General features: G+C 36.8%; 1 protein-coding gene across 2 annotated transcripts in view; it reads right to left on the bottom strand.

Moving 5' to 3' along the window:
- Nucleotides 1–11125: 11125 nt before the first annotated feature.
- vap (RAS p21 protein activator vap) overlaps nt 11126–13951 on the bottom strand; it is a 181580-nt gene continuing 178754 nt past the window's right edge. The window contains exon 9 of one of the 2 annotated variants that reach the window (XM_043211381.2): nt 11126–11374. In XM_043211381.2, the coding sequence (XP_043067316.1) occupies nt 11226–11374 (149 nt within the window). In that variant the 3' untranslated portion in view covers nt 11126–11225. The remainder of the gene's footprint in view (nt 11375–13951) is intronic. The other variant, XM_043211382.2, reaches the window with a different exon arrangement.

The raw sequence follows: 13951 nt of genomic DNA, 5'->3' as shown, positions 1-13951 counted from the left end.
CTTGAGCTAGAGCGTTTCAAACATACCCATGATAACAAGAAAGCTATCTAAATGCAAAGTTTCTAAAAACTTTAAACGCGTTTTTCTCGGAACCATGTTTTCAAACCTCTTGTCGCGCACAGGGCTCGTTCTATTGATCCGATTTCCTTCATTCAAAAAATGTTGTATGCCTTATACCTAAAATTGGTATAAAAAATTGTTTATTTATAATTTTTAAACGAGATTAAACAAAAAAAAAGAGAAAAAATGTCAATTTTGTTTTTAAACGTCCATGAAATTGGTTTATTTTTACCAAAATTAATTGTCGTTAGTTATAAGGCATAGGAAATTCCATCAATTTTAATAAATTATATACATTTTTTATTTAAGTTCACTACCAGCGGCCCTACATTCGACAAAGCAGAAAAATAGAGGTCTACGAGATCCGCCATTTTGAAGCCGCCATTTTGAATTTCCTGAATATTGAATATTTTCGTTAATAAACAACGAATCAAAAGTTCAAAAGCATAAGTTCGTATGTTTTTTCATTTTCCCGCAATCCATTCTCAAAGTTTGCTTAATTTTTGGAAAAATCCAAAAGAACCTCCCCTTAATAGTCTCGGCCTGGTCCGGGTTGGCTTCGGCCGATGGGTCCGCCCTCATTAAAATGAAGACGCTCCCGGATCAGGGTTCGCCTTAGGGGCCCCGCCGGTTGGTTTAAAGGTTGACCCTGGGGTCTTCCTCTCCACGCCGTTCGGTGGTCCCATGGCTAGCCCCGCTTCGGAAGAAGAAGCCTTGGCAACCTCCTCTGCACCGGCGCGTCCCGCCTCCAGATGTTGCCCCTCTGTGGGGAGCTTCTCCATCTCAGCAACACCTTGGCTTTTGAGAGCCTTGGAGTTTGACGGGTAACTGACCCCATTTCCGGACTTTTTTAGAGAGTTCCGTTCTCCACTTTGGTTTTTATTTGGTAAGGTAGTATGCATGTTTTGGTCACAAGAGTAGGCGGGAAGGGGTTCGTCCATCATGACATAGCACGCTTGTCACGATAAGCCTGGTTTAAACTGGGGGATTCGGCCGGTCCCCCAGAGTTCGCATATTAGCGTCCGAGCCTCCCCTCGGACACGCATCCTTCGGCATATGCTGTTCCACCTTGGATTGGGGTCATTTGAGGAACGGAGTGTTCTTCTCCTCGCCCGACTACCATTAGCCAGCATCCTCGGCAGAGACATGACCTTAGTGGGACCTGTTACCAGCCGCCCTCACGTGGAGAGTATAGTCGCACTTCCAGCGGTGTACACAGTTACGGCACGCAATCGCTTGCGTGTAGGTCCCCCTGTTGTACCCGTTGGCTGACGGATCTTTGGAAACCTCGACTTTTCCCCTTAAGTGGAAGAAATCTTTCATAATTCCCTTACATAAAAACGGGAAACCGATGCTGCCAAAATTATTTAAAATTTATTTACTCCTCATTTGCAACACCTTTGCTCTTCGATCATCTCTCCTTGTCAGCATGGCTTCATAAAGCGTCGCTCTACCACCACGAATTTACTGGAGTTGACATCTTTTGTCATAGATGGCTTTTAAAAAGGATTTCTAACTGATGTTATCTACACAGTTTTTAGTTTTACCAAACTCTCTAGTGCTCATGTATGTCGATAATGTTAATCTTTGTCTTCAATACAAATCTGCCCAATGCAACCTTCAGTCCGATCTTGAAAGTTTTCAAAAATTTTCAGCAAATGATATAATACTACAGTACGACAAAAAAAAATTGTGCGGAATTTTTAAAGAGAGCTAGTAGGAAAAGTTTATTACGTCGAATATAACACAAAACCGTGTTTAAAATATTTGTAACACCCTCAAAACCTTGATTTATTTGAAAAAAAAACTTTTTTCGTGACTTTTTTGCGCTTAAAAAATACTAAGCGAGTTATTTTAAGGGGTTATATACAGTTGTGATTGATTAAAAAATCGATTTTTTTTTATTACATATTCTTTAAGTATATACTGTTGGGAATACTCTCAATTCATAACGATCGGAGCATTAGAACCGAAGTTGTAGCTATTTATAGCGCACATGTGCAGGTACATAATACTTGAACAAACGTAACACTTTAAACGCGATTATTTCAGAATCTTGATTTTTCGAAATTACCTTTGCGGTGGACACGATTACTAAAAAAACTACTAATCCGATCAACACCATTTTGACCACTTATTTATTATGATATTAGCTAGTCCGTGAACGAGGGACTTTCAATTTTTTGAAAACTCCTTTCTTAAAGCATAAAAATCGAAAATCTTATACCTTGAAAAAGTACATTTTTTGTTAAACCGTCGCCATTTTTTTTAAATCAAAATTTTTAAAAATCCTTCGCTCACGGACTAGACAATACAATATACTAACTAAATTTTTTTGAATTTTGGATTTCACCATCGAAAAAAGATGATAGCTGACTATAACATTTTTATTATGTTTTTTATTTTTTTTTTTATATTATTATTTTTTTTTTTTTGAAAAAATGTAATTAAGTACCCAGAAACGTACTAAACAACGCCGGTAAAACATTTTTCATAAATATTTTCTATGGTGTCAAAAAAAAATCGATGAAATTCCATTTTTTTTGCGCGGTACAACTGTATATAACCCCTTATACCGATTTTAAAATTTTCCGAATTTTAAAATAAAGAATTTACAAAATTTCGGAAATTTTAAAATCGGTTTAAAATAACTCGTTTAAGATTTTTTAAGCGCAAAAAAAGTTACATTTTTTTTAAACAAAAAGGATAAAATAAATAAAAAAGGATAAGGATAAATTTGTACACAAGAAACTGACATTTTGGCATTTTGTTCGTGTTTTAGGGACTTTGACGCCATTTTTCCGGTACATCTTATAAGATATGCTATCATTTTTAACACATATCAATATTGTCGCATTAATCCTGAATAAAACGAGACCAATTTCATTACAAAATTGTTGAAGTTAAACGCTTTTCCCAAAAAAAGTCAGTGTAATTTTACTAGAGTTCTGGAGTAAAAGTGTGTAAAAGAAATGAATACGCGAAATGAAAGAGCACACTTTTGCTCCAGAACGCTAGAAATATTGCATTGACTTGTATTAGGAAAAGCGTACTCTATAACATCACTTTCCTGTCCTTCAAATTTAAAATATAGAGTTTTGCCAATATATACTAATTAATCGGTTCTCGAGCGCCCCTCGGTCGTCTGGGCTTCTAAGCTTTATGATTAATACAGGAATGCTAGCTGATGCTCTAATTGATGCACAAGCCATTTCCAAAAATTCTAAAAGACCGCGCAAAAAAAAAAAAAAAAAACAAGAAAACAAGGATAGCTAATTTCGGGCGGAGCCGAAACGCAAAAAAAAAAAAAAAAAACAAGAAAGGATAGCTAATTTCGGGCGGAGCCGGATACCCTTGCACTTAAATCCGGATATACATATATCGCAAACATCGGATATGGTTGTCCGATCCTTATTAGAATATCAAAATTAAACCAATTAATTAAAATCAAATATCTAAAAAAGAAAGTCCCAAGCTTCTATCTTCAAAAATACCAAAGTTGGTATTTCTACCAAAAACCATTTCCGATCGTTCAGTTATATGGCAGCTATAAAATATAGTCAGCCGATCCTTATGAAATTTGGAAGGTTGGATCAACTGACCAAATATACAATCTGTATTAAGGTTCAGCTTACTATCTTCAAAAACACGAAAGTTGGTTCATTTCCGGTCGTTCAGTTATATGGCAGCTATAGGATATAGTCAGCCGATCCCGGCCTTCTGATACAGAAGTCGTTCCGACTTATATACTACGTGCAAAGGAAAGAAGGGTGTGTGCAAAGTTTTAAGTCAAAAGGTACAAAAAAAAGGTATATTATATTCGTGTGAATGTATTAAACATAGAGAAGGAATAATCTTCGACCCCATAAAGTATATATATTTTTGATCAGCATTAACAGCCGAGTCGACATAGCGTATGAAACCAGTTTTTTTTTAATTTTTGCCACTTCACCTTCTGCCTCCACAAATAACAAATTTATGTAGCACCATAAAAACTTTTGATGCCAAACTATTTCTATAGTTAATTTACATCTGTAAACATTTCAGCCAATTGTCCCAATTTCTGGAGGAGATATAGCCTAATATATGCTAAGTCCCATACAAATGTGTTTAAATTTTTAATGCGAACGTTAAAAATTGAAGTTTGTAAAAAAATTTGGCCACGCTCACTTCCGCCCCCGAACGGGAGTCCGTATTCATTTCTGTGCCTTTACAATTACCGCTCAGTCATCTTATTTCTGATGAGGAACGCAGTGATCCTGCTCTAATAAGCGCTTAAAAGTGTTTTTCCAAAATACATCGCCTCTTGACAGGAGCGCTAAGACTTGCTCTAGAATGCTCAAACCCTCTTTCTCGGTATAAGCACCGGCAATGAAATCCACGGCTTTCAGTGTAAAATCATCGGCTCGTCCTCATCAAACTGGCTGCCTTGTCGCGACCGCTCATCTACCATAAGGAAGTTTCTTTTATCATGGCCTCCGCCCCCACAAATGTTTTTTGCATTGCGTAAAATAGCCCAGCTCTAATAAGAAAATCGACTCGTCGAGGCTAATGAAATTGAGTATCTGCGTGCTTTAAATTGGAGGGAATATTCCAATCACTAACGTCTAACGCGAAACTGGGCTAAATGTCAGTTATGTTGGAGGCAACAATAGCTGTTAATTGCACGGAGTAGTCTGTGCATTGGGATTGCAAGCTAACTTGCACTGAAAACCCATCAGTAGAGAACTGAAAACCACTGAAAACACGGCATTAGCTATGCCAGATACAGAAACCTTAGACTTGATCTTTGGAAGCTGGAGCTGTTTCGCCAATCTTAAAGTTACAACGACTACTTGTGATCCAGAATCGTGGCAGTAAACACACAGTAAACACAACTCTGGAGCGAGCAGCACCATATCACCACAGCAAACCTTAGCTACGAGAGAATTGGCAGAAACGGTGTTTCTGGAATAAGACACCTCGAAGAGGCGAAGAGGGCTGACTTTGGATGCCAGCTGGATTGCTCCCAGCAAAATGCAGCAGGATATGATTCCTGCGTCTACACGAACGGCAACTCGACGAATTACAATGACGGTGGTTCAGAGTCACTCAAAGACTCAGAGTCAGCCATCATTTCCTTCCACATGCACTGCGTGGTACCATCCACCATCCTTTATAATGATGTAGCTGGCAATCTGCTTAGTTTTACCCATGCTAGCTAGGACCTTCATGTGTGAATTAAATTTGTCCGAGAGTTCGCGAAGCCTCGTCGCCGATAAACATTCTACGGACTTTAGCTGGATTATTGAATTTATATAAGCTTGGTAGATCAGCCGGCGACTACTAAACCTTGTGTTAGCTCTAAGGCAACGTCATAATTCTTGTCTGTCAGCTTTAATGAACGCATAGTCTCCAACGCCAACTCATGAAGACAGGAGCCGCTGAAACCTCTCCACCCGACTTATTAATGGGTTTGTCAACCATGGAGGAGAATAATGACCGGAATTTAAGCCACTCCGCATAACCTCCACTATAAGTAGTAAGCAGCACAGCCTGGAAAGCCCTGCCAAATGATGCATCTAAATTGAGAACGGAAGCAGCGTTAACCAGCGTCGAGCTCCTGGTCCAGGATGAAACGTGCCTCCCTCGTCGTCTCAAAAAACGGATTCATTTTCGCAACAAAAAATATATTGTGGTTTGGTTATTTACTGATAATTTACGACCCACTGTACAACTTCTATATAGCGGTGTAGTATATGTATGAACGAATGTAGCAATCTGCGAACAACGGGTGCCATATCCGTATGTAACTAGATGTTTATATTTCGCGCACAAATCACAAGCCAAGTTATGATTTGTAATGTTATCTTTTAAGCTTGCGCAGCTTAAATTTTTATTGGAAAATAGTTCAAATAATTATTTTCCAGCGTCGAGATTCAATAATGTTAAGTTACCGAGCGTTTTCGGGGAGCTGCAATTATTGTTAAGAATCCCCTTTTTAGTAATTTTAAAATTCGTTATTTCGATATAGGGGTTAATTTATTAGCTTTAATTTGATACAAACTGATTTGGGCGATATATGGATTTGGGCGCGGCTCGACGAAAAAGTTAATATATTATTGCCGACGCACATAGGAGTATTTGAAATAAAAATCCGGACAAAATTATTTATTAGCATTTGTTTATTTTTTACTAACTTATAATGTCTTATACTAACTCATAATTTCAGACACAAAAAAAAAAAAAGGAAAATTTTGAAGAAAAAAAATAAAAATTTTAAGAAAAGAAATTTTTATGAAATTCAGTCAATCAGAATCATTATCCTGATCAGAGTCGGTGCTATAATAATTCGTGGACCTTTCCATTAAAATAGACATTGCCTCCTTGGAAAGAGGTCTGCTTTTCTTCTTGTTATTCTTTGTACTGCAACTGATCAACGGGTCCGATGTTAGCAATAACCTATTTAATATATCTCTGTTGCAGTCTACTCTAGAAAATTTCCTGGCATAGTCCACACGATATTTCCTAAAATGTTTATTTCGTGCTTCAGCGGCTTCCTCTGATAGCTGTCCGATCGGTACAATGGCTTCTGATATTATTTGAGCTCCATGCATTAAGATCTTGTGAACTGTAGGGGACATTGGATGCCAACCATACAGATCAACGTACAATCGAGCAGTCTTTTGTGCATAAGTATCAAATTTTTTCGGATCGATCTCGTATCCACATGATACAATCTCAAGGATAACTTGAAACATCTTTATTAAATCTACACTGAGTCCTGTTGTGCGTGAAGAGCATTCTGGGTTTTCGAAAAACCTTCTGGATGTGTTGCCGTCATTACTGTTGCCATAGCCAGCTTGGGGTATGTCAACAAGAAGGCCTAGCTCTACTCTGAACCTTTTTTGAATATTTTCTTTTGTTTCTTTCAACACTTTCTTTTCTTCAAGCGTCCGAGCTTGCCACTTCTGTAGGGGTATTTTATATGCCAAGTGCAAAAGTAATTCAAAAAGTCGAATTCTCGCGTGCAAGACAGAGAGTCCAAGAAACGTTTCCTTTTTTTAATTTATTAAAATTTTTGGAAGTCTGCCCACATATATAGCATCTCATGGTTGATGTTGTATCTGTCAGAGCATTGCATACCTTTCCATCAACCATTGTAAGCAACATAGTATGGGTTATTTTAAAAGAATCTTCAAGAACAGTTTCTTTAAGGTTTTTTGACTGTTTTTCAATGAACTCGACTTTTTCACTTGTTACATCCTTGGTTTCGTGCACGAATCGGGCCCGAATAGGTCGACAGAATCTTACTGAAGAAGGCACTGGATTCTGCCATACGATTTTTTTCATCTCTCCATTAACTGACACAATCAATCTCACAGGCACTAAAGAGCTTAAAAATAAATTGCCATCATCATTCTCAGTGTCGCTAAATTTTTGTTTGAATTGGGTCTGATGCGATCCATCGCAGCCCCATTTTGTTATTAGAATAAGATGTTGCTTATCATATTCAGATAAAGTATTATTCGCATCCTTTAAATATTTAATCAGTCGCAAAACCGTGTGGTCCAGCAAAGATTGAAGTCCCACTTCAAAACTAGTTTCTGTCACTTTTACGAATTCTTCGGCTGGATAACACTCCTTTTTCGCTTTTTGGATGAGTGAATAGCAATTGTAAATTTCTTTGCGACCGCCTTGTATTAATTCCCATGGCCTTCTTGTAAAATTGCCATCTACAAATAGTGCTAGTGCTTCTTGTGGAGTGTATTTCCGCACAATTTGTTCCTTTTCAGCTGACCCAACTACTTTTCGAAACTTTTTAGCTCTATTTGGAGATGTTGTAATTTCTTTTATAATTTTAGAAACGTCGCTGTTTCCAGAAGTTCCTTGGCTTACACTGGCAGCGTACGTTAATTCATCAACAGGTACTTGGGCCCGTAATTCTTTTGTTCTACGCCGCTTGCTTCGATCAGTTAATTCACTGAATTGTTTCACTGGGCGTCCTGCTTTATGGGTAAAAGCTGGAAGTTCCAATATAACGTTCAGCCACTCTTTGTTATTTTTTACAAATCGTTCATGTGTATGACGGGCAGCACTCCATTTTTCTTTAAAACTGGTCTTGAAATATTTTATGAGACGCCTAAGATTACATCTTTTTTCGGGTGGGCATGATGTCAGTTTTACCAGCTTATCTTCCAAAAATATAAATTTATCACTTAATTTTTTCCCTTTGGATTCTTGCAAAATAGAGTATAGCTCCATTCTGGTGATTTTTTTCACACTTTCTGAAGCATCTGAAATAATAGAAACCAAACACTGTACATTGCCGATTTAATGAAAATTATGATCGCATACTTTGAAACGCTAAAAAATAAAATGGGGTGCGTTGGGGGGAAATGTTTTTTTCTTTTAAGTTATCGACAGAGATAAATTTTATTCCTGTATAAAAAGTTCCAGGCGACAAGGCGCGACACATAAACAAAATCACTAATATATTGTAAATTTAATAAAAAAAAATTGATGAAAAATGCATTTTCTAAAATTGAATGAATAAATCAAAATATAATGAAGAAATAAATTATAAAATGATTTTTATACAGTACTTACTTTCTAATTCCATGATCAAGTCGTTTTTTTCCACTTGTCCGCTAGACGAATTTATTTTTGATCACAAAACTACTGCGAATATTTTAAAGCACCAAAAACAAAGACACGCAAAAAGCACAATAACGTACTTGCGAACACCGTTGTCACCAAGTAAGTGGACTGTGGCAAAAGGGGGGTCTGTTTATAGAAGAGGCGGTTATTAGAGATAAGGAAAAGTGCCGTTTTGATGAGCTTAAAAGCACTTCACGATTTTCAAATTTGTCCGGTTTTTTTGATAAATACTCCTATGTGCGACGGCGGATATTCCGCAGGCTGCTTTATCCAACATCAATCAAGCATCGATTCTTAATTTATGTAGAATATTTCGTAAATGGATATTTATATCCTTACAGAGGGTGTTATAATTTTGTCCAATAGTCTGCAACGCAGTGAAGGAGACATCTCCGGCCCTATAAAATATATATTCTTGATCAGGATCAACTCCTAAGTCTGTTTCTACGCAAGCATTGAAACATTGCACACACCCTTCTTTCATTTGCACGCAGTATAAAGTCGGAACGGCCGGGATCGGCCGATTATATCCGTTAGCTGCCTTATAACTGATTGATAGGAAATGACACAACTTTCGTATTTCAGATGATAGAAAGTTGGAATTTTGTACAGATTCTACAGATTGTAGATTTTTGGTCAGTTGATCCGACCTGCCAAATTTCATAACGATCGGCCGACTATATTTTATAGCTTCCATATAACTGAACGATCGGAAATGGTGTTTGGTACAAATACCAGCTTTGGTATTTTTGAAGATAGAAGCTTGGGACTTTTTTTTACATATTTTATTGTAATAAATTGATTATATTATGATATTCTCATAAGGGTCGACCTATACTATATCCGATGTCTGTGATATATATCCGGTTTTCACCGCAAGGGTAGATCAATTTCGGCTCCGCCCGTTTAATATTCGAGCACTAAGAAGGAATGAGTTTCAACGGCGTTTCTGTTTTTCTTACCGCACTCAATAGGTTAATTCTCTTTCCGATTAAAAAACAATTTTATAAAGCCCGTTTATATTAATAAACTTTTTAAAATATCACTTGAAACCAACAAAAAAAAAATTTCGCATTTTGTGTTACCAATTAAGTCGACAGAATGTATTTTTTTAACACAGTTTAATCACAAATTCAACATTTCTTATGGATCAATTAAAATATTTCACAATTAAAAAAGATGATTTATTACTGATTTTAGCAAAAAGCACACTTTAGCACTCAAAACAGGCATTTTTGCAATTGCAGCGAAATCTGACTGAAAGTGTATTTATCCCCAGAAATAATCCTAATAATCTGATAATTTTTTTCTATTTCTGATTGTTTAGAGAAGGACTTCTTGTTACTTCTTGACTTCTTCTTGAAAAATAGATCATATTTAAATGGGACAAAATAAAGTCAAAAATAAAAGCCAATTGCTTTTATTGGCTCATCAATGCACTTACTATCCTTGTCTTACTCCTTGTCACTTACTTAAGTCTTGTCTACAAGGCCTGCTGTGCAACTACGTACTAAAATCTGTCTAGGCCTATGACTTTCAGAAATAGAAATGTCAATATAGGCACAGAGTAAGCTACACAACTCAGTGCTAGCTTAGCAGTCAAGTGTTAGTCAGTGGGGCGGCCTCAAGCAACATAACAATCATACACCGTTTAAAGGGTTTCCCACGTAAACCTGTGCCAGAAATCACTCTTTTTTTTCAGGAAATCCCAAACACTAAAATGCTATTAAACTTGTTCGAAAAACCATGGAAGATTCCAACGGAACTTCCCATAGGGAGATAATCTCATTTACATGGGTCTGCAAAATCATCTATTTTTGAACCTGTTGCTCGACAAAACCAAAGCCACACGGTTGTTCGGGGCCATTCTTTGCAATGGCGAGAGCTAAGAAAGCACAAAAGATGATGCACTAGCATCTTAAGCAGCGAATTTACATCCAAACGAGTGGAAAGCTTAGCCATTTTGAAAAGTTCAATATTTTTTCAAGGTTTATTTTCAGGCAAAATCTGACTACAAATCAAAACAATTTACGGACAGAAAAATTATTCGGAGGTCAAACTTAAACTTATACTCCAAAATCAATCCCAAGTCAATCATAGGCCAAGAGAAAACCACGAATGCATTCTATTCTGGCACGACCGATAACGCCTCCGGCTCACACAAGTACAGAGAGCTATGCACATGACAATTATTGTAGAGCTTATCAACTACAAGCTCCCCGTGTATCTCCAAAGAGAGACAATAAAGAAGCGCAGCTTAGAGAGCACAAAAGCGAATTATTAAAATGGATACAAAATTTGTATGTTTAGCTTAATGTTAAGCTCATATATACATAATTATGAAACTAAATATTTCTGCTAATTCCAACACAATACATAATTAGTTTTAACCAGTAGAATAAAAAATCAAATCAAACTCAAGCTATTGTTTCATGCTCAAATTGTTTGAATATTGTTTTGAAAATAAAATCGTACATTTAATACTAATGACATTCAATAGTTTTTTTTTTTCTAATACATTATTTTTAGCTGATCATCTCGCGATACTTTATTTTATGTTTGGACAACATGTCTGTGACTGTAACGAGTTTTTTGATTGAAAGTATATTTGATAGTTCCTGTAGCTCTTGTAAGTGGGAAACGCAGATATGATGTAATGTAGCCAGCTCACGTCCTAAAAGAAAAACAAAATAACATTTGTTGAAAATTGTTTAACACGATTAATAGGAAACAAATAGGAATATAGTTTTTTTTAATTTTTATTTGAAAAAGTCATAAACTGTGAGTAAACCTTTACCTTCACCTTTCACAAATATAGTAAAATTATATATTATATATAAATATATATATATTTATATATATATATGTATATATATATAAAATAAATATATATTTTTATACACTTGAAGAGGGTATTATAATTCTGTCTAAAAGTGTGCAACGCCGTGAAGGAGGCATGTCACCCTATAAACTATATATATTCTTGATCAGGATCGCCTCCTGAGTTGATATGAGAATTTCCGTTTGTCCGTCTGTCTGTCCGTTTGTCTGTTTCTACGCAAACTAGTCTCTCAGTTTTAAAGCCAACGACTTGAAACTTTCAACACGCACTTCTTTCCTTAGCACGCATTATATAAGTCAGAACTATATCCTTTAGCTGCCATATGCCTGATTGGTCGGAAATGGTATATTTAGAAAGTTGGGATTTCCCATGGATTCTTTTAATGGTAAAATAATACGTCCAACCAAATCAAGATTAAAGATGAATAGATCTGAAGCAAAATATCAGATATGAATATATATGCACGTTGGATAGAAACCTTGGCAGAATCCATCGTAAGCTTGCCAACAGAGTGCGAATCATGTTGACGCTATTCAGGCAAGGTTGCATTGACAATGAGCTAGAAGAAGGAACTTCCAATAAAGACACGCATTTTGCCCTGTGGAAGTTAACAGGTCGATATAAATGACAGGCTGCACCCAAGTTTCCAATCAAGAGAGCAGACGGCTCATGGGCGCGCACACCCCAGGATTGGGCAGAGGCCTTTGCTTAGGATCTTGAAGAATGCTTCAAACCCTTCCAGACTGCTTCAAGGAGAAGATGTGAGTTGGTAAAGACGCTCCCTTACAGCATTCATTACCCCTTCGTCCTGTTACACTTACAGAAACTGTGAACATCATGAAGAAGCTAAAAAATAGAAATGCCCCTGGTCCTGACGGAATAACTAACCGTAAAGATGCTTCTTCTTCGTCCAATCTTGTTCCTGGTTCTGCTGTTCGATGCTGCTTTTAAGCTTGCGCATTTCCTAAAGCCGTGGAAAAAGGCCAATGTCTCCATGATTCACAGAAAGGGCAAGCCGCCACCAAACCTCAACAGCTATGGTCCAATCCGTCAACTACAAACTTTTGGCAAGATCTAAGATAGAAGCATCCTGGCTCACTTGCTTTCCAATCTTTCGAATTTGGTTTTAGAGGAAGACACTGGACCCCTTCACAATTCCATCCAACGGAAAGAGTACGTGGTGGCAGCATTTCCAGACATCTAAAAACAGGCCTTTGACAGGGTTTGGCTAAAGAGGCTCCTGTATAAGCTTAAAGGCTTCTCCACTATCAGCTGTTTAAACTTAGCGGCAGCTACCTCCACGTCAAAGGTAATTGCAGGAGTTCCCCAAGGAAGCGTCCTTGGACACATCTGGTTCACGCTCTTAACTCACGATGCTTCTTAGCAGTCACATCAATGTGTGTTAACACCTACGCGAATAACACGGCCATTTTGTTAAAAAAAAATTGTGTGTATAAAGCAAAGGAAACTCTGCAAAGGCTTTTGAAAAAATTCGAGAATTGGGCGACGTCTCCCAATTTTGCAATTGGGAGAATAAATGACAGTTTTAAAGAATTCGCAGCTGCACATAACAGAATGCGCCAAGAAAAGCCATCAGATAGTTCACTTCGCTTATCCCCCACAAGGCGCGCCTTATCGATGGACTTTCCTTCAGCTGCAGCATTGATAAATATAACACACTTTTTATACCCTTGCAGAGGGTATATACCCTGATACCCTTCCGACTAAACTGCGTCAAAGGAACAAAAGCTGTGTGCAAAGTTTTATCGGCTTGAAAACTGAGAGACTAGTTCGCGTAGAAACAGACAGAGAGACGGCCGGCAGTCATACGGACAGACAGACGGACATCAACTCTAAAGGTGATTCTGATCAAGAATATATATACTTTATACACACATACACATATTAAAAAATACAAACTTGTCAAAATAAACTTCTGAAACTATTAATTAATCTACCATATTATACAAGCACTATCAACGTGCACGAAATAGCTGGAGTCCAAACGGTACAACAATATATGCTAAACTCTCCTAGTAAAAATAAATAAGCTCTAATAAATAATAATAAGCTCTAATAAAAGCTCTAATAAACTCTCTTAGTAAAATTAGTCAAAATAGCCAAATTAGTATTAAGTGCCAGATCAAGGTTTTTGTATCCTATTTTTATTGAAGATAATATATGTTGTAAATAACAAACAAATTAAATATGTCAAAATATTTCAGTTGAAAAGCATAGCTTCGTGCTAAGACTATGTAAAAACAAAAATTTATAACATTAGCTTTAATAAAAGTATACATTTTGAAGGAAATAAAGCATACGAAAATAAAAATAAAAAAAAAAAACAAGAAAGGAAAGCTAGCTTCGGGCGGAGCCGAAGTTAAACTTCGAGTACTTTTGCAGTTAAAA

The sequence above is a fragment of the Drosophila bipectinata genome, chromosome XL (assembly GCF_030179905.1).
Source record: "Drosophila bipectinata strain 14024-0381.07 chromosome XL, DbipHiC1v2, whole genome shotgun sequence".
Classification (NCBI taxonomy): domain Eukaryota; kingdom Metazoa; phylum Arthropoda; class Insecta; order Diptera; family Drosophilidae; genus Drosophila; species Drosophila bipectinata.
The sequence above is the reverse complement of the archived record's forward strand: the minus strand, read 5'-3'. Positions and strand labels throughout refer to the sequence as shown.